Source organism: Gorilla gorilla, chromosome 14, assembly GCF_029281585.2.
Source record: "Gorilla gorilla gorilla isolate KB3781 chromosome 14, NHGRI_mGorGor1-v2.1_pri, whole genome shotgun sequence".
NCBI lineage: Eukaryota > Metazoa > Chordata > Mammalia > Primates > Hominidae > Gorilla > Gorilla gorilla.
Window position 1 is genome coordinate 121,885,815 of NC_073238.2, and position 24,560 is coordinate 121,910,374.

A 24,560-nucleotide genomic window follows, 5' to 3' on the forward strand; every position below is an offset into this window, starting at 1 on the left:
AGGGATACCAAAGTGCTCATTTCTACAAGTGTTTCACAGTCAACAATTCCATGTAATTAATGTGTCTCCCCCGAGCCATTCACTTCCTCAGCTTGTGTCCCCAGAAAAGCACCATGTTTCCATACATTAAAATACGATGCCTATGTGTATGTGTCTGTCCACATGTGAATGTATTTGCATTTGCAGAAAAAAAGAATTTTAAAAAGGAACAAAAACGGGAGAATTTTGCATTTTTGGTGTTTTCTTTTTTTTGTATTTGCGCAGACCGTTTTAGGATTTTCAGTCTCAACAAAACACTATTAAAACAAAGAATCTAGTAAAATATTGTGCATGTACTGCTAAACAATTCTAGCAATTTTATTAAGCAATACCTTTATTATTTTTGAATATTCTTAACAGACTGGAACGAAACATTTTTTTTTCAAAACAAAATATGCATACTGTACGCATGTCGCAGGGTTAAGTATGATGCAGAGGTTAAAGTCTGTTTTTGAACAAAAACAAATGCCCGGGGAAATTTCATAGCTATAAAGTTAAGAACTAAATTTTGTTCACTAAGAGGACCTTCTCTATGGATTTCCTTCATCTCTCAGTCACACTGCAAACTTATCTGAAGTGCACTTCCCAAGTGTAGTTAGAGAATAGGAAGGAATGTAAAATGTTTTTTTTAATTATTTGTTTTGTTTGTTTGTTTTTTTAAAAACAGCCCTTATTAACTCTTCCTTCCACTGATTCTACTGTAAACTCATAAAAGCCTTTTATAGAAAGCAAATTCATGTACACTCAGCAGGTGAAATGTTCCCACAAAGAAAATAAAATACAAACAGTGATCAGACCTCTTTTCCTCAACTACCTAGAGCATGTTAGAGTGATAAAGTTTTTGCACATTAATAAAAATGGCTGACCTATTTACTTTTTAAAAAAGAAGTTGTTCCTCTGTGATAATGCAGAATTGCATACACTGTATACCTGGAATAATTTTAAACCATATGTTAGGGAAATACTGGAATAAAATTGTATATATTCTGTATATTGCAGGTGTTTGAGCATTTCTAGTGTCTCTTCCACAACAAGGGAGGAAAAGAAGTCCAGATATGTGTCCGCAATCCCTTTGTTCCCTGTAATTACAATGGCCAAAATGTGCTCCTATATTACTGCAACAGAACAAAAATCACAATGAAAGCCCACCTTCATTGTCAAAGGAAAAACTTCCTCACTCCCCGCATCCTGATTCTAGATAGCTGCTCCTGTCCAACTGGACCAGCAAGAAAGGGCTGGGCCACTTGAGGATGGGAACTGGAGCAATACAGTTCATGATAGTTTTTTTTTATTTTTTCCTTTTATTTTGTTTTCAACATAAAAATGTGTTAACTGTCTGATTCCACCTATTATGGAGAGCACTTGTTTGTTCAGCTAAAAAGGAACTCCTGTCAGGCCCCCTTGGCTCTGCTCTGTTTCAGGTTTGTGCAACAGGGGCTCAGAGGCCCACCAAGCGTGCACACCCGTTCACTGTGGTTACACAGACAGAAGCAAGCGGATGTTGTTTGCTTAGGGGACGAGAAGAGGGCGAGGGAAAGGAAAGGCCGGGAAGGGTGTTGGTTCTGTGGGTAGAAGGGAGACTTAGGGATTTTTTTTATTTTTATTTTTTTGTTGTTTTCTTTTTTTTGTCTTTTTTATTTTTTATTCTTTTTTTGTTGTTGTTTTTTGCTATACCATGAGGTCATAGCAATCATTCCTCTAATAGAAACTGACAGGACATAAAGACAGAACTATCTGATGAACACACACAATGACTAGAAATATATTGAGAGAGAGAGACAGTGAAAAGACTTAGTTTACCTCTGAGAAACCATCCCCCAAAATAAATCCTGTATTAACAAGTGCAAAAAATAAACAAACAAATAAACCCAAACCAAAACGAAAGCAAATAAAACCTCCAAACATTAAAACACAGTGTATAAAATGGTGTGAGAAATTTAAAGTCACTTTCCAGCCTTTTAGTCAATAAAAAGCTGTGGTTGTGTCCTTGTTTGGATTCAGGCCCATCTGTTTAAATTTTACCCTAAAGGCCTTGCAATAAGTAATTCGAGGGTAAAAGCACCCAGTTTCTGTTACATGAGACAGCAGTTGCCATTTTTCACGGCGGGCCAGCTGCTGCTGTGGTGACACTCGTCCTTCCGTTACTCCTCATTGGTTGAGTTTTCTTCCAGCGTGTTGATGCCTCCAAAGCTCAGTCCGGCTGTGTTCTGTGCTGCTGAGGCTGTGAGCACTGTGTGTAAGAGAATCAGTACAAGAACACACAGCTTGAGTCTGCTGTTGCACAGTCTTGTTGCTGATGACACTGTGAGCGATGTCCTGTGACAGGAGCCACTTTTCTCTACGGTCCCTTTGGATGGATTATTTGATTTTTCTTCTCTCCTGATGTCACAGCATTCTGGTTCATCATTGGTTAGAAAGGTTTCATAAAGCCCTGTAGGAAGAAGGAAGTAGAGTGTCAGCAGGAAGGAAATACATTTGCGACATAGTAGAGTGAAGCTGTTGCTTTAACATTCTAACCCACAAAATCTTACAGGCAATTAGACATTTATTTAAAGGACAATCAAGTCAATACAATTGGATAAAGAGTCACCCATGGTCTCAAACCAGTATTGTTAGACTCCTCAAGTTGTTCTTTTATATTCCTGCCAGTCATACCATGAAAGTTCTGGGTTGTTGGGAATACAGAATAGAAGATTTCATTAAGTCAAAATTAGAACTTGAGGTTCTGGATCAACTTGGAGATCAAGTACATGCGATCATCCTTTCTTCTTTCACAGGAATGTGACCAATTGATGCACTGCATAAACTGACATTAGCTAGTTATGCTGAGTGAAATAAGCAACAGATCATAACATCATAGCTCTAGGAACCATGTTATCATCGTTTCCTCTCAGAAGCCTCATCAAGTCTTCTCTTCCCCTCTCTGGGAGAATGGGCAAAACCATCTATATGTCCAATGGGTGATCGGCTCATTTTGATTTATTTTCTAAACATTTCTCTTATTTTTCTCCATTTTCTCCATTTGCTTTCTACAGAAGTCTGCCTCAGTTGAGGCTTCATTATCTTTTGCTTGGACCATCACAGAAGGAGTCTCTCTGCTGTTCATCTTCTCATTTGATCTGTCCTCCAATTGTGCCTATCAGGAATTGTCTGTCTCTCTCCACTTCTCTTGTTCTCTCTTCACTTTTTTCCTCCTTGCTGAAACTCTTCCTTCCCTTTTTGTCTTCTTCCTCTGATAACACACATTGTTCTTATTTTAAAATTGACAAATGCATATTTTAAAACTTTGGAAGTGGTGAAAAGAATAAAACAACTGTGTATCTGCAATCTTTCCAATCCTTTACCTTGCTGTATTACATAGAATATTTTTATGCAAGCTATATAAGTCATAGTGTATTTTTTTTCTACTTGACTGAACCATTTATCCATGGGCGTTAGAATGAACTTTCTACACAAATTTTGTCATATTAAGTCATGCTTGAAAAACTTAAAAATGGGGATAATAGTAGAGTTGTTGTAAGGACTACAGGAGATTTTTCATGTCACATGCTTGGTTCTGTGCCCAGCACATAGAAATAACATGAAAATTTGGGCTGCTGTGAATAACAATAGTTATCAATGGTATCTCATTGCCTCAACCTAAACAATAAAATCTAAAGGTCTCTCCTCTCTCTCCAGGCTCACTGCTCAATGTTCCCGCAATCCTGAAGCATTGGCTCTTCCCAGAGCACCCAAGCCTGTATCACTCGCCAAGCTACTGTTTCTTCCTAAAATGTCCCCCACCAATTCCTCTACATACTTCTCATTTATCCTTCAAATGCGGTTTAAGTGAAACTCCCCGTATGAAGCTTGTACTCGTACCCCTGGGCTATTAGCATTTTGCTTAACTCTTAATTATAGCAATTATTCTTATTTTTCTTGTAATCACAATTGCTGATTTTAATTTCAATTTTCTTACTTATCTGTCAATTTAAAAGCATAAACTATACATTCTTAGTTTTGTATTCCCAATATGTAGCAGAATGCCTGAGCAAAATACTTAATGAGCATTTATTGCATGAATAAACTCAGTATACCTATTTATTTAATTAAAAATAATCTCAAATAATATACACTTCAATCTTCAGTTTCTTTTAAAGAAATGAACAAGATATCCTTATAATGATGCTTACAATATTCATTTCTTCTTAGGCATTCAAAGGTAAACTTCACCTTCGCCTAGGTAGAATATAAAAAAAAAAAAACTGAATTAATGAGGTCTTCAGCTCTGACATTTTTATTGTATGATATTTTCTTTTTTCATATAAGATATCTCACTGGTAGGCTAATCATTTATTGACATATACGTTTCCAATACTACGTTCTACAACAAAAGGAGTTTACAATAAGATTATAAAAATAGAAATCTAGAAGTCCTTTAGATCAACATTTTAGAATGCTAATAATCAGAATATATTTAACAATGTTAGGTAAATAAGAAGCTCTTCCAAAGTTGCTCAGAAACTGGTTTGCTGATCTACAACTAAAGTCATTGCAGAAAAAAAAATGGAAGCAGTTCATTCAGGCCGATAAATGAACCCTTCTTTTTGTCTGGCACAATTAATATTCTTTCTTCTTTCTCTCCTGTCCATCTTTTTAACAAGTTTTTACTCAAATTTATGAATAACATGCATCTATATTAAGATAAAATAATTCCACAGAGTATTTTACAAAATAACAAAAAAAATCCTCCACCTCCCACATCTCAAATTCTTTCTCAAAGGCAAATGTTTGCATATCTTTCAGCTGCTTTGTATTTAGCTGCATTTCTGAGAATAACACGTTTTATGCTCTTCTTGATTTTTCATTTTTAGCATTATCTGTAGATTCCCCTCAGGAAGTGTGGAGATAAAACATTTATTCTCCTCCTCCCTCCAGCAAATATGCTTCCCACCAAACCCTCACCCATTCCTCCATAAATAGTAACTTTGATACCTGCTGTTCCATTTACAGTATAAGGATGACATAAATGTAATTCTTAGTTCAACCATGTAGTAAAGTCCAATTTTCTATCCCTATACCACTTCGTTTTTTTTTCTACAGATAATACTTGTCTTGTTATTTTCCCTCTTCTAACTCATTCAACCCAAATGCATTGCCAGTTCTTTCAGTTGCATCAAGTGTTCTATCAGTTCTTTTCTGAAGAAATATCTCCTGCAGCCTCCCACCATCTGGACTGGTTGCCGTCATGCCTGCTGAGTCTCCACTGCTCTGTGCACTGCAGTGCTGGATCCCCTGTTCCCTGTATCCTGTGCCTCATCCCCTTCTTTCTCCTTTTGAGGGTTTACAACCTCTAGTGTCTTCAGTAGGAAAAGCTCATGAGGGCGAATTTCCAAGATGCCATATGCCTTAAAGTGTGTTTATTCTACCTCATATTTAATTGATTGTTTGGCTGGGTATGGAATTCTAATTTAGAAATGATCGTTCTTCAGATTTATTCAAGCACTGGTCCTATGTTTGGCTGTTGGACCTTCAGAACTTGTCCTTTAATTTTCTTACCTCTGCTGTTAATATTTCACATTACTTCATCCCTTAACTCTGCTTTCAGGGGAATTTGGTGAGTTTTCATGTGACATAATTTCACTGAATTTTGCTTTTTTTCCCTAGGATCAAGTTCCAAGAGCTCCTTTGTGTTATCCGAATGTTGCTTTTTGAAGCAACTGTTCTTATTTTATGGTTACCATGTTTATGTTTTTCTCACTCTGAGATATTTGGGGGTACGCTTATTTGTTGTGTTTCATTCCCTCCCTAAATAAATTCCCTCCATTTTCTCTGTGTTGCCACCCTTTTGTGTTTGTTTGTCCCTTGTTCTTCTCATGGAAACACCATGCATTCCTAGTTGTCTGCACAAAATAAAAAGCACAGCAAGCCTGGGCACCTAAGGAGGGCTGTGGCCTGTGAGCTGCACGTGAGATGACATGCCTGAACTGTTAGGATGGAGAAACTTTTATTTTTATTTTTATTTATTTATTTTTTTTGAGACAGAGTCTCGCTCTGTCGCCAGGCTGGAGCGCGGTGGTGCAATCTCAGCTCACTGCAAGCTCCGCCTCCCGGGTTCAAGTGATTCGCCTGCCTCAGCCTCACCAGTAGCTGGAACTACAGGCTCCCGCCAACACACCTGGCTAATTTTTTGTATTTTTAGTAGAGACAGGGTTTCACCATGTTGGCCAGGATGGTCTTGATCTCTTGACCTCGTGATCCACCCGCCTCGGCCTCCCAGAGTGCTGGGATTACAGGCTTGAGCCACCGTGCCCGGCCAGGATGGAGGAACTTTTGAAATTCTGTCTTTAGGTTGATCAGACTTCCCAGAAAAGTCTATCCAATATCCATCCAGGAAGCAGAAGGCCAGGGAGCAGGAGGGAGAAGCAGGATGTGGCTGGGGGAGTCTCAGCTTCAGGGTGGAGGTGTGCATTGAATCCTGGTGGTCAGAGTGGTCCCCCGCCCTGAACTCCTCCTACTGTTGCTCAGATCAACAATCTTTTCTTTTTCTTTTTCTTTTTTTTTTTTTTTTTGAGACGGATTCTCGCTCTGTGGCCCAGGCTGCAGTGCAGTGGCCCGATCTCGGCTCACTGCAAGCTCCGCCTTCCGGGTTCACGCCATTCTCCTGCCTCAGCCTCCCGAGTAGCTGGGACTGCAGGCGCCCGCCGCCACGCCCGGCTAATTTTTTATATTTTTAGTAGAGACGGGGTTTCACCGTGTTAGCCAGGATGGTCTCGATCTCCTGACCTCCTGATCCACCCGCCTCGGCCTCCCAAAGTGCTGGGATTACAGGCGTGAGCCACCGCGCCCGGCCCAACCTTTTCTTTATCATCTCAAAAAGATAAAGTTCCCTCCAGGAAGAAATATGCCCCCAGTCTCTGGGATGGGAGTAGGGAATGGGATTTGGGGACCTGACTGCCTCTTAAAACTGACTTCCACCCAGTCTTCCTTATTTTGCCCTTTCTTCCATTGCATCTCGTGTTGTCAATCCCTGAGTCTGGATGTAAATCGAACTGACTCTGTTTCCTCTCTGCTACTTCATATTACTTTTTCTAAGTTTCAGCAAATCTGTTAGCATGCATCAACTTTCTAATTTCTAAGAGGTTTTGATTATTGTCTCCTTACCTATTCTTTGATTCTTTTGGATTTATGCCACAAAACAATGTCTTTTTGGTTGGGACTGCCTAGAAAATTTTCCAGCTCTTTTTTCTACATCATTCTTCTCTGACTTGAATTCTGACAGATGCCTTTTTCTCTGTCAAATGCATTTCTGAATAAGCAAGGACATGCAGCCTTCTAAGGCCATTATTTCTTTGCCTTATATAGAGTCAGTAGGTCACATAAGCAGATCAATGACACCCTTGGGACCTGGGGGCACAGACTCCTCCAGTTGGCAGTGCTACCTACAGATGATTTCACCCTGCATTCCTCCTGGACACTGCCCTTGGTTGAAGTTAGCAGTCTTGACCTATTTCTCAGGCCCTAGGCAGCCTCCTAACGATGTAGGGGTCCCAAGGCTGGGCCCACTTGACTCAAGTCAAGGCATCTCTCAAGGGCCATCCCAGCTTCAGATTTTTTTCCCTCTACCAAATTTCTCCTTCTTCACCCCCTCATAGGTAGCATGCCTGAGAGTTCTCCCGCAAAAACCACCTGCACACAGATAACCTGCTGGGAAAAATTTCCTAGGAAAGCCTACCTACAGAAATGACCTTATCCTCAGCATTGAAGAAATTATAAAAACATATTTCCAAACAAAAATAATTTCTCAAACAAGAACCTCCTTGCACAAACAAGTACAATTGCACTAATTAGCATTAGGAAAAAACAAAAGCAAATTTTCCGGGTAGTGAAATGTTGTTCTGATATATTTTGCTTATAAGCTGTTCTATTTGAAATCTCTAGTGAATCATCACCTGCTGTTTGACATTACAGTACCAACCTCACAGAGTTTTTTTTGTTTTGTTTTTTGTTTTGAGAATTAAATAATACACATGGGCCGGGTGCGGTGGCTTATGCCTGTAATCCCAGCACTTTGGGAGGTCGAGGCGGGCAGATCACGAGGTCAGGAGATCGAGACCATCCTGGCTAACACGGTGAAACCCCGTTTCTACTAAAAATACAAAAAATTAGCCAGGCATGGTGGCGGGCACCTGTAGTCCCAGCTGCTCGGGAGGCTGAGGCCGGAGAATGGCGTGAACCTGGGAGGCGGAGCTTGCAGTGAGCCGAGATCGCGCCACTGCACTCCAGCCTGGGCAACAGAGCAAGACTCCATCTCAAAAAATAAAAAATAATAATAATACACATAAATTGTTTAGACCAGTGCATGGCAGGTAAGAAAATCTCAAATAATATTAATTACTCATGTTGTAAGTAGAGATAAACAGTAAAATCAGAATTTATTATCAGGGGAATTCCTACCTAGAAGAATCAGGCAAGAGAAAGAAGGGCATTCAATTTGACTTATTGGAAAAGAATAAGTCAAATTATTCTTTGCTGCAGATGATATGATTTTGTTTTTAAATTTATTTAAATTTATTTTAATTTTTCTTATATTAATTATCATCCAGCCCCAAATGTCATAATTTTATATATGGGAAAAACTAAAAACTCCACCAAAAAACTGTTAGAACTAATAAACAAATTCGGTAAAGTTACAGGATACAAAATCAACATACAAAAATCGGTAACATTTCTATATGTCAACAGTGACAAATCTGAAAAAGAAATAAAGTTATCCCATTTATGATAGCTACAAATAAAAGAAAATATCTATGACTTAACTAAAAAAGTGAAAGATCTCTACAGTAAAAACTATGCAACATTGATGAAAGAAATTAAAGAGGACACAAAAATATGGAAAGATATTCCATGTTCATGGATTGGAAGAATCAGTATTGTTAAAATGTTCATACTACCCAAAGCAAGCTACAGATTCAATGCTATCCCTATAAAAAAATTAGGTTAGTGCAGAAGTAATTGCAGTAATACTAATAATGTTCTTCACAGAAATAGAACAAATAATTCTAAAATTTATATGGAACCACAAAAGGCCCAGAATAGCCAAAGTTATCCTTAGCAAAAAGAACGAAACTGGAGGAATAACATTATCTGACTTTAAATTGTACTGCAGAGGTACAGTCACCAAAACAGCATGATATTAACATACAAACAGACACATAGACCAATGGAACAGAATAGAGAATCCAAAAACAAATCCACACATCTACAGTGAAGTCATTTTCGACAAAGGTGGCAAGTACATATGTTGGGGGAAAAGACAGTCTCTTCAATAAATGGTGCCAGGAAAACTAGATATCCATATGCAGAAGAATGAAACTAGACTCCTATTTCTTGCCATATACGAAAATCAAATCAAAGTGTTTTAAAGACTTAAGGGGCCAGGTGCTGTGGATCACACTTGTAACCCTAGCACTTTGGGAGTCCAAGGCAGATGGATCATTTGAGGCCAGGAGTGTGAGACCACCCTGGCCAACATGGTGAAACCTCATCTCTACTAAAAATGCAAAAATTAGCTGTGCATGGTGGCAAGCCTGTAATCCCAGCTATGGGGAGGCTGAGGCAGGAGAATTGCTTGAAACCAGGCGGCAGAGGTTGCAGTGAGTTGAGATTGTGCCACTGCACTCCAGCCTGGGAGACAGAGGAAGACTGTCTCAAAAAAAAAAAAGATGACTTAAAGACTTAAATCTAATATCTCAAACTACGAAATTACTAAAAGAAAACACTAGGGAAAGTCTCCAGGATGTTGCTCTAGGCAAAAATTTCTTGAGTAATACTCTACAAGCACAGGCAACCAAAGCAAAAATGGACAAATGGGATCACACCAAGTTAAAACGTTTCTGCATAGCAAAGAAAATAATCAACAAAACGAAGAGACAGCCCACAGAATGGAAGAAAACATTTGAAAAATACTCATTTGGAAAAGGCTTAATAAGCAGAATACATAAGGGGCTGAAACAATTCCACAGGAAAACATCTAATAATTCAATTTAAAAATTGGCAAAAGATCTGAATAGACATTTCTCAAAAGGAGACATACAAATGGCAAACAGATATATGAAGAAGTGTTCAACACAATTGATCATCAGAGAAATGCAAATCAAAGCTACAGTGAAATATCATCTCACCACAGTTAAAATGGCTTTTATCCAAAACACAGGCAATAACAAATGCTGGTGAGGTTGTGGGGAAAAGGGAACACTGTCTGTGGGAATGAAAAGTAGTACAGTCACTATGGAGAAAAGTATGGAGGTTCCTCAGAAAACTAAAAATAGGCCAGGCACAGTGGCTCACGCACCTAATCCCAGCACTTTGGCAGGCCAAGGCGGGCGGATCACGAGGTCAGGAGATCGAGACCATTCTGGTTTACACCGTGAAACCCCGTCTCTACTAAAAATACAAAAAAAATTAGCCGGGCGTGGTGGTGAGCGCCTGTAGTCACAGCTACTCGGGAGGCTGAGTCAGGACAATGGTGTGAACCTGGGAGGCAGAGCTTGCAGCGAGCCGAGATCGCGCCACTGCACTCCAGCCTGGGTCACAGAGTGAGACTCTGTCTCAAAAAACAAAAAAACAAACAAAAAAAAACCTAAAAATAGAGCTACCATATGATCCATCAATCCTAGTGCTAGTTTTATGTCCACAGAAAGGAGATCAGGATACGGAAGAGATACCTGCACTCCCACGTTTATTGTGGCACTATTCGCAATAGCCAAGATTTGGAAGCAACCTAAGCGTCCATTGACAGATAAATGGGTAGAGAAAATGTGGTACATATACACCATGGAGTACTATTCAGCCATAAAAAGGAATGAGATCCTGGTCATTTACAACAACATAGATGGAACTGGAGGTCATTATGTTAAGTGAAATAAGACAGGCACAGAAAGAAAAACTTTGTATGTTCTCGCCTACTTGTGAGACCTAAAAAATTAAAACGATTGAACTCATGGAGATAGAAAATAGAAAATAGTAAATGTTTACTATAGGCTGGGAAGGGTAGTGGGGGGTTGGTAGTGGGGATGGCTAATGAGTGCAAAAATATAGTTAGATAGAATGAGTAAGATCTAGTATTTGTTAATACAACAGGGTAACTACAGTCAACAATGATGTATTGTACAGTTTAACTAAAAGAGTATAATTGGATTGTTTGTAACATAAAGAAAGAATAAACGCTTGAGGGGGTGGGTACCCCATTTACCCTGATGTGTTTATTACACATCTTATCTCAATAATGTTATACCTATTATGTACCCACAAAAGTTAAAAATGTTTTGAAAAATAAAAAAATAACACAGCAGAAAAGTATTTTCTGAGTTCTGGAGGCTGGAAGTCTGAGATCCAGGTGTGGGCAGGGCTATGCTCCCTCTGGGGCTCAAGGGGAGGATTCTTCCTGGGCCCTTCCCAGTCACTGGTGGCTACCACCCATTCCTGGAGCTTCTTGGCTGGCAGGCATCATTCCAGCTGCTGCTTCTGTCCCCACGTGGCCTTCCCTACATGTCTCGGTGTCTTTGCTGTTCTTATAACACACCAGTATATTGGATCCCGGGCCCACAGCAATCTAGTATGGCCTCATTTTAACTTAATGAATCACATGTACAAAGACTCTATTTTCAAATAAGCTCATATTTTGAGGATACCCCATTTAGCCTGATGAGATTATTATGCATTATATGCCTGTATCAAAATATCTCACGTACCCCATAAATATATACACATACTATGTATCCACAAAACTTTAAAAATAAAATATAGAATAGAATTTATTATTAGGAGGGGCTTTAAAGAACATCTATTTTAAATCATTTTTTTGTTTTCCAATTAGTCAAAGCCACTTACCAAAAAGTCTTTATTTTTCACAGCTCAGAACAATTATTCAAGTATAGGCATTACAAATACTATCTAAGCACAAGAAAGTCAATAAAGTTCCTTTATTCTAAGGAACTCTTAAGGAATCTAAGGAATAAATATTTTCTAAGGAAATCCTTAGAATAAAACATGGTATTATTTAAGTACGATCTTTATCTCAGTAATTTACATTTTGACATAGAGTCCAAGAATATATGAGACAAATTTTTCAAATGTTTAAATTAGTAATGCACTTTAAAATTATAAAATAATTCTGATTGCTGAAGCTTAGAAAACAGTAACAGTCTTTTTCATCTGAAAAAAGAAGAAACTACTGCAATTTGTTTTCTCAATCTTTTTTATTAATGTGAACATGCATATATATACACACACACTACATGCATATAATTTGTGAATCTCATATATAAAAATATATTAAATGTGAAATTGTAGCTACTTTGCTGTTCTTTGACTTTCCAGTATTTATTTTACATCTGGCATGTTTATTATCAAGTGAGATTATATAAAAATATATATAGTGATAGTTTTAGAAAGAGCAATTTTTAAGTATTTTAACCATCTAGGATAGTTTATATGGCGTGAAATTTATAAAGCATTGTGGATAATGTTTCCTAAAGGTAATTTTCAAACTTTTTCAATTTCTTTCATGTTTATTTATCTGTCATGGTTACTCTGCATCAATTTTGATAGTTCATATTCTCTAAAAATAGCTTGTTTATGGGATTAGGTTATTACAGAGTTGTGTATAATATTGTCTCATTTTAAAACCCTTAATTTGTCTAGATTCTCTTCCTCATTGTTAACATTTTATTTCTATTTTATCTTTATTTTCATCCTTGATTAGACTTGAAAGGTTTTTTAGTTTTATTTGTATTATCAAAGATACAACTCTTGAACATATCAGTACCTATTCTGTTTGTTAGTGAATTGGTATCTTTATTTGTGTGAATTCTTCATCTTTCGTTTAATTTTCTTTTACTATTCTCTTTGTAACAATATTGAATTGAATGCCACTTTACTCAGTTAAATTGAGTAAAATATTCTTAAAAATAAAACACTTACTGCTCTAAATGTATTCTTAAAAATAAAACACTTACTGATCTAAATTTCCATTTGATAATAGCTTTAGCCAATTCTCTTACGTACATATTTTGTAACTGCATTTTATATTATCTTTTGTACTTAAATTACTTGAGTGCTTTTTTGCTGTGTTTTGTTTTAGTTTTAATTGTTTGATACATTTTATAGAGTACTTTTATAACTTATTTTTCATTATATTAAGTTCAACAATGTGATCTTTAGAAAGTTTTTTTTTTCAATTGTCTTCCTTGTGTCTTACTATATAGACTTCTTTTTTTTTTTTTTTTGCAAATGTTAGCATTGGATAACCATGCTTAATCGCTGTTTTAATGTATTTTTCCCTATTTAAAAGTCATCAAATGAGACATGTATGTTTTACAAATGTTTCTAATTATTTTGCTTTAAATATTTTGTTATTATGTCTGTAGGCACAGAAAGTTCATAAACACGTTTCACTAGACATTCATCACTAAACTAGGAAAAATATGACATTCTTTGTCATTATAAAGTGCAATTATTGGTTTATATTTGTTGAGGTTTTTGTTATTGTTTTATTGTGATTTTGAATGTATTTTGTTTGGCTTTCTAGTAATCTCTATACATATTAGCACGCTTGTCTGATATATCTTTGTCCATTATTTTAATTTTTTAAATTTTTTTCCATAATTTTTCTTTATAATTTTCTCTGTATCACATTATCTAAGAGTTTCACAGTGATTGAAAAGGAGAACCCAACTCACTTGCTCTTACTGTCAGCTCTGAGTGCTTGTCCCTACTTTCGTCATCGCCTAATCACATTTTTAAATATCTGAAAATGTTTCTTTACCATTCCTTTTGTTTTCTGTCATTTGCAATATGAGCATATTTATTTATTTATTTATGCTGCGTGTATGTGTGTGTGTCTGTGTGTGTGTGTTGGTTTGTTTGTTTGTTTTGAGACAGGGTCTGGCTCTGTCACTCAGGCTGGAGTGCAGTGGCATGATCTTGGCTCACACTGCAGCCTTTAGCTTCCAGGCTCAAGTGATCCTCCTGCCTCAGCCTCTCTCAAGTAGCTGGGCCTACAGGTGAATGCCACCATGCCTGGCTAATTTTGTATTTTTTGTAGAAGTGGGGTCTACTTTGCCCAGGCTGGTCTCAAACTTCCGGGCTCAAGGGATCTGCCCACCTTGGCCTCACAAAGTGCTGGGATTACAGGTGTAAGTCACCACACTCGGCCCTACGTGACCATATTTAAATGCATATTTTTTCATAATTTGTGAAATTCATGCTGTTATTAATTCTATTAGAACTTATCCTTTAAAAAATCACACACACTTGAACTTATATTTGTCTACTTAATGAAGATCATTAATGAGAAAATTGACGAAGTTTTACTTTCTTCAACAAATCCCTCACCATTTTTTGGCTACAATCGGATGTTTCAAATCTATTTATTTTCAAATTATTAACATTTCATATATTCCCTCCATCCCATTTTGTTTTATTTCTGTCTTATTTGGGGGTGATTGGGTTGTATTGAACAGAAATTCACTGGAGCTAATTTAGGCAAACAAAATAAAAACGGGGGATGGCAGGAATATTAGAAACATCCAAGTCTATTTTATGAAATCCAAGGGCAGAGTTACTTTTGCTCCAACATGAAGAGCAAAATTAAGGTATTGTATGGCCATGAGAAGGGAGTGCTCCACCTGGGTGGAGAGGTGTGATTCATCCCTGCTTCCTGCCACGTGCCTCCCTCACCATCTCCCACTTGGCAGGCAAGGCCTTGCTGCTTTCCATCCATATCCGCCATACATCAGGGAAGACTGGAATTGTGGAATTGCAGGGTCCCAGCGACACACCCCTGGGGGAACAAGTCCAGTTGGCTTGCTTCTCTTGTCCATGCCAGTCCAACCCTCCATGCCAGGGAGGGATTCTCACAGCTGGCAGTGCACACGTTGGTCTACTCTCTTTGAAAGAAAAATCTGAACATTAAAAAGTTAGAAAACAACAGATGCTGGAGAGGATGTGGGGAAATAGGAACACTTTTATACTGTTGGCGGGAATGTAAATTAGTTCACCCATTGTGAAAGACAGTGTGGCTATTCCTTAAGGATCTAGAACTAGAAATACCATTTGACTCAGCCATCCCATTACTGGGTATATACCCAAAGGATCATAAATCATTCTACTATAAAGACACATGCACACACATGTTTATTGCGGCACTGTTCACAACAGCAAAGATGTGGAACCAACCCAAATGGCCCTCAGTGATAGGCTGGATAAAGAAAATGTGGCACATATACACCATGGAATACTATGCAGCCATAAAAAAGGATGAGTTCATGTCCTTTGCAGGGACATGGATGAAGCTGGAAACCATCATTCACAGCAAACTAACACAGGACCAGAAAACCAAACAACGCATGTTGTCACTCATAAGTGGAAGTTGAACAATGAGAACACATGGGCACAGAGAGGGTAGCTTCACATACCAGGGCCTGTCGAGGGGAGGAGGGCTGGGGGAAGGATAGCATTAGGAGAAATACCTAATGTAGATGACGTTTTTCCAACAAATTTTTCCAACTTTACCACTGTCTGGTTTCAACACCACTTGCATATTTTCTATTTTCTTTATTTTTATTTTTATTTTTTTATTTTTGAGACAGAGTCTCACTCTGTTGCCAGGCTGGAGTGCAGTGGCATGATCATGGCTCACAGCAACCTCCGCCTCTCAGGTTCAAGGTTCAGGTGGTTGATGGGTGCAGCAAACCACCATGGCACGTATATATCTATGTAACAAACCTGCACGTTCTGCACATGTACCCCAGAACTTGAAAGTGTAATAAAAAAAAAAAAAAGAGAAATCTGACATCCGTGTTTTTCTTCTCAGTCAAATATATTTCTCCCTGTTGTAGCTGGTAGGATATTTTATTTATTCACAAAATTCAAGAATGTTAGAAGTTGATCTAATTTCCTTAATTTTGCCTGAACGGAGAAAACCATTTTAATGCGCCGATGGAAAGTTAGTCCCTATTGCTTTATTTCCTCCTTCAGTTTTGCTTTGTGTGTTTCAGTTTATTAAATTCCCTCCGATCATTTTTATATTCTTAGTCTCTGCCTTGGACTTAGTCTCTGTTTTCCAGAGAGCTCTTCAAGACTGTCCTCCACTTTGCTTTTCTAGGTCCCTATGATTGAAACTGTATGTGTATAACATATTTGCATGTTTTCCTTTTGCAATTTTTTCCCATTGCATTGCAATATTTTCTTTTTCTATCTAAATTCATTTTCATGTTTTTCTGCATCCTAGCTAAATTCCATTTCACTCTTCTTGCCTGGTTTAAAGGGCCTTTTTGTCCTCAAATTGTATTGAGAGCTGATGCTATCTAAAACTACTCCTGTAGTAATTTGTCTCAAATATATGCTATTATTTTGTTTCTCAATTCCTGTTTTCCTTTTTTATGTCAAGTATATTTTATTAGCATCCATATTTAATTTTCTGTGTTTTATAGGTTACACTGAGTCTCCAAAATGATATGTTAAAGTCTCAACCCCGAATACCTCAGAATGGGACCTTATTTGGAAATAGGGTCTTTACAGAGATAACCAAGTAAGAATGAGGTCATTAGGGGTTCCTTAATCCACTAAGACATATGTCCTAATAAAAAAGAAAAGATGTGGACACAAAGACAGGGAAACACAGAAGGAAGATGATGTCAGACATACAGAGAAGGCCGTGTGACAGCAGAGGATTAGAGCAACACAACTACAGGCCAAGGAGTGCCAAAGATTGCTGACCACCTCCAGAGGCTGAGGCCTCCAGAACAGATGCCCTGCACAGCCTCAGGGGAACCTACCCTGCTGACATCTTGACCTCAGGCTTCTAGCCCTCCAGAACTATAAGAAAATACATGTCTACTTGGTTAATCTATCTAGTTTGTGGTACTTTGTTACAATGGTGCTGGGAAACGAATATACTGCATATTCATCTTAGAACAGAGATGTTTATCTATTTGCCTCCAGAACAGTGCGTGTTATTCCCCCCACCCCCGCCCCTCCCTGCATGCTTCTCTCTCTCTTTCTATTTTTGACACCTCACTTCCCCTGTGGATACTATTCAGAGTGGTAAGAGATCTAGTGTTCTGGGTTATCCTACTCCAGTTAGTTCTCTTCCTCTGAGTTTCTGTCTGTGTTACATTTCATATTAGAGATGATGGGGTCTTATTTGTAATATATCACCAATATTGAGGTCCTATGTTGTCCTCTTTCTCCAATAACTCTTTTGTTTGACTAGCATAAAACTTTAAATACTTTTTCAGATGGGATATATGAAACATAAACTTTCCACCATGTATATATTTATTTTTTTTAAAAAGTTAGCTTTTAAAAAACTTAGTTCTCTTATTCAAAAGATATTTTGCCTGGGTATAGGATTCCAGATTCACAATCTCCTTTTGCATTTCACTATAAACAGCAAGAATCAATCAGGTTATACCTTCAACACTTTGCTGAGCAGTCTCCTCAGCTAAGTAGCCGAGTTTATCACTTACAATGTCCACTTCTTTCTGGAGTTTCATTTACCTGTGGCCAACCACAGTCCAAAAATGTTAGATGCAAAATTCCAGAAATAAACAATCCATGAGCTCTAAATTACATGCTGTTCTGAGTAGTGCAAAAAAAGATCTTATGCCATCCTGCTCCATTTTGGCCAGGAAGTGAATCATCCATTAGTCCAGCATGTCCACACTGTATATACCAACCTCCTGTTAGTCACTTAGTAGCTGTTTTGGTTATCAGACTGAAAAAATATAGTATACATAGGGCTTGGTACTAACTATACATAGCATTTGACGGGGTTTAGTATCCACCGGGGGATGCTGTAATGCATCCCACACAGATGAGAGGGGACTACTGTATCTATGAACTGCCTGTTCAAGGTGATCTGGACTTTTTCTATCATGCTCCACCGAATTTTTCCAACTTTACCGCTGTCTGGTTTCAACACCACTTGCATATTTTCTATTTTTTTATTTTTGAGACAGAGTCTCGCTCTGTCGCCAGGCTGGAGTGCAGTGGCATGATCACGGCTCACGGCAACCTCTGCCTCCCGGGTTCAAGCGATTCTCTTGCCTCAGCCTCCTGAGCAGCTGGGACTACAGGTGCGTGCCACCATGCCCAGCTAATTTTTGTAATTTTAGTAGAGATGGGGTTTCACCATGTTGGTGAGGATGGTCTCGATCTCCTGACCTTGTGATCTGCCCACCTCGGCCTCCCAAAATATTGGGATTATAGGTGTGAGCCACCATGCCCGGCCCATTTGCATATTTTCTAGGCAATTTTTACATCAGCGCTCTGCTTTTAGCATCACAATCTGTATTCATTTTCCCTTGCTGTTATAAAAAATGGTTACAGACATAGTAGCTTTAAATGATCCTTTTGTTATCTCATAGTTCTGTAAGTCAGAAGTCTGGGATGATTTAACTGGTTTATCTACTCTGGGTTTCATGAGACTGAAATCAAGGTATGGGATTTGATTTTCCAAGCCCATTCAGGAAATCAGCAGGATTTAATTCCATGTGGTTGCTATACTGATGTCCCCATTTTCTTGTCAGCCATTGGTTGGAAATTCTCAGCTTCTAGAGGTCACCTGCATTTCCTGGCTCATGTCTCCTTCCTCCATCTTAAAATCCAGCAACTGTGGGCTGAGTGCTTCTCATGCTTCCCATCTCTCTGATCTCGTCTTCTGTCTCATCTCTTTGACTGATTCTTTTGTCCTCTTTTTTCATGATTACATTGGGACCACCTGAATAATCCTGGGTAATCTCTTCATTTTAAAGTCATCTGATGAGCAATCTTAGTTCCATGTGCAATGTCCCTTCTGCCACGTAATGTAGCATATTTACAGGCATAAACCAGAGAGAAGGTCAATGGGGTCAAACTCCTTCCACCACTTCAGGCCTTCCACCACTTCTACCTTTGTGTTCTTTTCTGTTGTGTCTTATTTTCTTCAAAATGCTTATATAGGATGGATCCTGGCTCTTCTACATAATACTCTTCTCTCATCACCTTTAATTGTCAAGTCTCTCCAATAGGCAGAATTATCTGCTGGGTGAGGGGATGGGAAACAAGTAGGCCCATTGCAGCATCCTTCCCAGTACTACCCAAAGGAGGTAAGATGAAGACTGATCCTGAAGTTCCTGACTTCCACCCCACACACTCATTCAATGCTTGTTGAAAGAAGAACCCTGGTTTTATGGAGTGAAGAGCACCATGCATGTGTGGGAATGGAGACAGCCGGGCAGCTCAGATGCCTGCTTCTCATTTTAATCTATCAGGTAATTCCTGGCCCTTTTTGTTCTCTTTCTCTCAGTAATTCCCCCAAACAAATCCTGATCACCCATGGGTCCTATGGGAAGAATGGTTCCCATTTCCTCTGCTCTTTTTAGAGCTTACTCTGAAGATTCTCAACTCTGGCCTCTGTCTTTTCTCTCATATACTTTTTTATTTTTATTTTTTAAAGTATCAATTCAGTTCTATTAGGTTGGTGCAAAAGTAATTGTGGTTTCTGCCATTAAAAGTTATAATAGCATCCCACTTTCCAGGCTTTATGGCTTCTGTGAGTATATCTCATTTTATGGTTTTTCATTCAATCGTGATAAGATTTACAGAGAGACGGGAGGTAAAATTTTGGCTTCAGATCATCAGCTTGAACCAGAATCTGCCACATCCATAACTTAAATGCAATGATTTACTCATCACCAAGACAATTTATTTTTTTGCCATCATGTAAATCCAAATTTAGTGTTGCAGAAAATGATCTTTGAAGTTAGTATGTTGACTTTAATATCTCTTCATTTTATATTTGCTATGATAGTGATTTCACATGAATGTTATCTATAATTTACTTAAAAATAACTTACAAAAAATTAAAAACATCATCAGGATCCAAATTTTGTCTATTATTTTTCTCAAAGGTAAAAAATTGTAAAATAATCTCTAGAGAATTTGCTAATTTTCTAGGGTTATTTATAATTTGGCAGGTAAAACAATAAGAGAGGCCAATCTAAGAAACCTAGAAAAAAAAGTTCAAATTATAGTGACCATCTGCAGAAAGAATTCTGCAAACTTTTGGATATCTATACATTTATAATTTTTATCATATCTTTTTAAAGTCAGGGCAAATTTTAAGTAATTAAGGAATACATTTATAAACAAGTAGTTTTTGGGAGTAATGGAGACAGATGTATCAGATCTGTAATGATGAATAAAGGCTAGCATCATTACATCTAATATTAATAGAATTATATTACTCTTCTTCTAGTCGACATTAGTGAGAGTAAGGATGAGTCCTCCACTCTCTCCTATTCTCAATACCAGCTGTATGTGGACAAGAAGCTCTACAAATGAACAATACATATTTGTTTAACGAGAGAAGGAAGCAAGGAATAATGAATGCGCTAATACACTGAGTTATTAGAGGATGCTGCAATGAATTGAATGTAGTAGAACACAAAGCACCTAGATGTAGCCTAAGAGTAAAATGTAATGCAAGTACAAATAACAGGAAGGGAAGTGACACAAACTCTTAAGAAAAGGCCATACTGACCTGATTATGCAAAAGCCATTCAGAGCTGAAAGCTAACTGCACATTAGATGGAATATAGATTGCTCTAAAGACTGAAAAACGATACTAAATGAAATGAAAATCAAAGGCCCACATTAAAATGGCAAAGAAGTTAAACAGAGAATTTACTCATTCATTAAGATCATAAGCTAAGTTGAGGAATAAATTGGGCATTTGAAATGTCTTGAAGCTAAGCAGACAATTTCCTCAAGCAATATTCCTAAAGTTTTCCAGTATTTCACCAGGAGAACAAAGACTGTCTGCAGCCAAAGAGAATATAGTCTAAACAGAAATCTAACACACACTGCAAAATATCACATTTCACATTGTTATTTTCCCCAAAATGGTCACACAGTAATTTTTTTAATTATGAAAAATGTATTCTAAGAAAATAGAGAAGAAAAAAATGGACAAAGAAATGTACACTCACCAAATATATCATTTAATTTTCCTCCCCCTCTAATGAACCCTTAGAGGGTTGTCTTAATGATCGTTGGACTTTATAGGATGGGGTACAGGAAAGTCACATGGATTCCTGGAGAAGAGGTCCGTGCTCTGTAGCTCAGTTGTTTGCATCTGCACCAACCATCCAAGCAAAGCAGGATTCAAAGCAGTGGGCATTGTCAGGATTGAATGACTTGTGTCTTTCCTTCCTACTCTGATAAGTTACCAAGTACCAGGGACTCCAAGTGGAGACTGGCAGTCACCTGGGAAAGGAATAAAAATTGCAACTCCTTTCTCTTTTATCACTACGAACCAACCAGTATGGCAAAATGCTTTTACTTTTCAGGTTAGATTACTCTCATAAATGGGAAGGGTGCCTAAGGAGTTTCATGAAGCACATTTAGGAATTTGGAATAATTTAAGTGTTCCACGTGAATTTACGTTACAGGAGGATGTAAACAAGTTGGATCTCTCATAGATGTCTGTGTGTCTTCGTGTTGAGTGCTAGCTAGCTCAGCACTGGTTTTATTCACATCATTGCTCAAGAAGCCATATGAGGGGATTTGTATGTTCCTTGATGAGAACATTACCTATTATGTTCTCCTTATATTTATTTTTGTTATTTTCCTCTGTGAAATGGCACTGAGGGGTCCACATTTTGTAAATCAGTGTTACTGTTTAGTATATTGCCCACGGTCATTTTTACATTGGAAATCCTTGGTAACTACAACTCTGCAAAGGAAATATTCTAGAACACAGGAAACTATAGAAATAATTCTGTGGCTGCAGTATCTCAACCCATAGGTTGTAATTGAAGGGACAGTATTGCTAATGCTTTGATCTATCAATGTATTTAGAGTACAAAGACCATTTCCTGCTTTTCTTTGTAAAAAGAAAACCAGACTTTCTATGTAATGACAGAATGCATACAAAACTACCCCAATGTCTGTGTACACTCACGCATACGCAGAACAAGCTAATGGCTTCAAGGCATGTAAACACCTCATAAATAGAGTTGACTTCCAAAATATGCCTTATTTTCAATACTTAGGGGAAAACTATTTTCCCAATTTGATCTGCCAGTTTTTTTTTTTTTTTTTTTTTTTTTTTTTTTTTTTTGAGGCAGAGTCTCGCTCTGTCGCCCAGGCTGGAGTGCAGTGGCGCGATCTCGGCTCACTGCAAGCTCCGCCTCCTGGGTTCACGCCATTCTCCTGCCTCAGCCTCCCGGGTAGCTGGGACTACAGGCGCCCGATCTGCCAGTTTTTAAAATGTTAAATATTAAAATTAAAAGTTGTGATTTTAATCAAAATGTTTTTACTCAAAACAAATGCTAAAACTTAAATGAGTAATCCTCTGGCTCTGAAGAAACACAATGATATTTTAAAGCAAATGTATTAGAAAATGTTATAGAACAGATAAGAAAATCATTCTCAATATTATAAAGCCAATATTAAAATTTGCAAAAGGAATATTAGTTAGAATAATCTGTTACCTTTATTTTTCAGACTTGAGTTGAATGGACTTCCAGTAATTTTAATATTTCCAGTAGAAAATCAAATGAAAATAAAGTACTATAGCAATTTTCAAAAAGAAATTACGAAAGCATTGGAAACAGGGACATCTCTGAGAGCAGAAAGGTAGAGTTTGGGGGATGGGGTGTAGCTTCATTTGAAGAGGATACTATTCATTAGAATTGCAGCATTCCATTGAAAAGAAAGCTGTAGTTATGCATATTTTTCACTGATTGATGGAAAATAGGTATTTAGTTCAGATTCTGGCATGTCAGTTGCCAAACAGAATAATGTCTCAGGTAGTATATTGTTTCTTCCCCTAGTTACAGGGCCAGGTAGAGTGGCATCATTATGATTTACTTCATCTGACGGCTCCTTGGATTATTTCTCTGTTTTGATTTCCAATTGTTGACCTCAGAGGTCATTGGTTTGCACCTATTTTTGAAGACACAAGAACCTATAAGGTTTCGACATAATGGAAAGGACTCTGATAATGCTCACTAAATAGTAAAAAAAAAAAAAAAATGAGTTTGAAATGATAAAGATAAAATAACAAAATTATTGATTTTTTTGAAAAATAACAGAATTTAACACTCAGTTGCAACTCTTACTTGAAAGACCTAGAAAATATTTATAATAAGAAAAGCAGTCATTCTTGTGATAGTTTAGATATTTCCTGTCTTGATGCAGATTACATTTTATTTCAAAAAATATATCTGAAAGTCTTGGAAGACCTATTAAACTGAGAAAATTTTTAAAAAATGTAAAAATTAGTTTTTTGAAGTACATGTTTCCTAGAGGCGATGAAGAAGCTGATATGTTAGAAGCCGGGGTCCTAGGAGCTTCTCCACGACTTTCACAGTGTTGGCTGCATCAGTCACTCTACGCCATGTGAGCAGAATACATTCTTAAAATTCTTAATTTTTTTTTTTTTTTTTTGAGATGGAGTCTCACTCTGTTGCCCAGGCTGGAGTGCAGTGAGTGGTGCGCTCTTGGCTCACTGCAACCTCCACCTCCTGGGTTTAGGCGATTCTCTTGCCTCAGCCTCCAGAGTAGCTGGGATTACAGGCTTGTGCCATTATGCCTATTTTTTTTTTTTTTTTGTATTTTTAGTAGAGACAGGGTTTCACCATAGTGGCCAGGCTGGTCTTGAACTCTTGACCTCAGGTGTTCTGCCCACCTTGGCTTCCCAAAGTGCTGGGATTACAGGCATAAGCCACTGTACCCAGCCAATTCTGTGTTCTTATAAGAAATACAGATGCAGGAAAAGAAGAATGTGCATGACCCATGATGAGAGAGAGAGAGAGAAAGGATTATGTATTGAATGAACAATTAGACATTAAGAAGCAACATAAAAGAGAAATAAGAAGGACCATGTAAAAAGTTTAAACACAAATATTTAAAGAATTGACAAAATGATGTGAAACATTTTACTTATAAAAAGGAAATATTAATTATAATAACCTGTGGTAGCGCTCCCGACACGGGGCACCAGCTGTGGGGGTCTGACCCAAAGACCCTGACCCAAACGACGGATGAATAACATGCACTGACACACAGATATTCTGCTTTGCCAGTCCAGCTGAGTGTGTCTGGGCTGCTTACAGACTCCCTGGAGAGTACTGTAAACAGTTGCGACCGCGGCCCTGACCAGCTAGTGAGACTCACATTAATTTGGTAAAGATTAATTGACAAAAGGTTTGAGTCAACACCACTAGAGGGTAATTGACATTGTGGACTTCCCGAGAATAAAGCGCTTAAGCACCTGTGGTACATCAAAGGTTAGTCTTAGGACCACATGAGTAAACAAGCTAGCTAGCTAACTTCCCCACATTCCTTTGTTACTACTCTAATTTATTTAACTAAAGGTAAAGATCAGGTTGCCTTTAACCATATCTATTACTGAAGTTATGCAAACTCTCAGGCCTTCCAAGAGGGTTTGTGGCTATCATAACTAATATTTTTCCCATCAGCCTGAC

At 37.8% G+C, this 24,560-nt stretch overlaps 1 protein-coding gene across 2 annotated transcripts in view; it reads right to left on the reverse strand.

Annotated features, from left to right (window-relative positions):
- Nucleotides 1–355: 355 nt before the first annotated feature.
- NALF1 (NALCN channel auxiliary factor 1) overlaps nt 356–24,560 on the reverse strand; it is a 697,686-nt gene continuing 673,481 nt past the window's right edge. The window contains exons 3-4 of one of the 2 annotated variants that reach the window (XM_063697516.1): nt 4,212–4,257; nt 2,337–2,470 (exon numbers count right to left, since the gene is read on the reverse strand). In XM_063697516.1, coding sequence (XP_063553586.1) covers nt 4,235–4,257 — 23 coding nt within the window. In that variant the 3' untranslated portion in view covers nt 2,337–2,470; nt 4,212–4,234. Of the gene's footprint in view, nt 2,471–4,211; nt 4,258–24,560 lie in introns of both variants that reach the window. The other variant, XM_063697515.1, reaches the window with a different exon arrangement.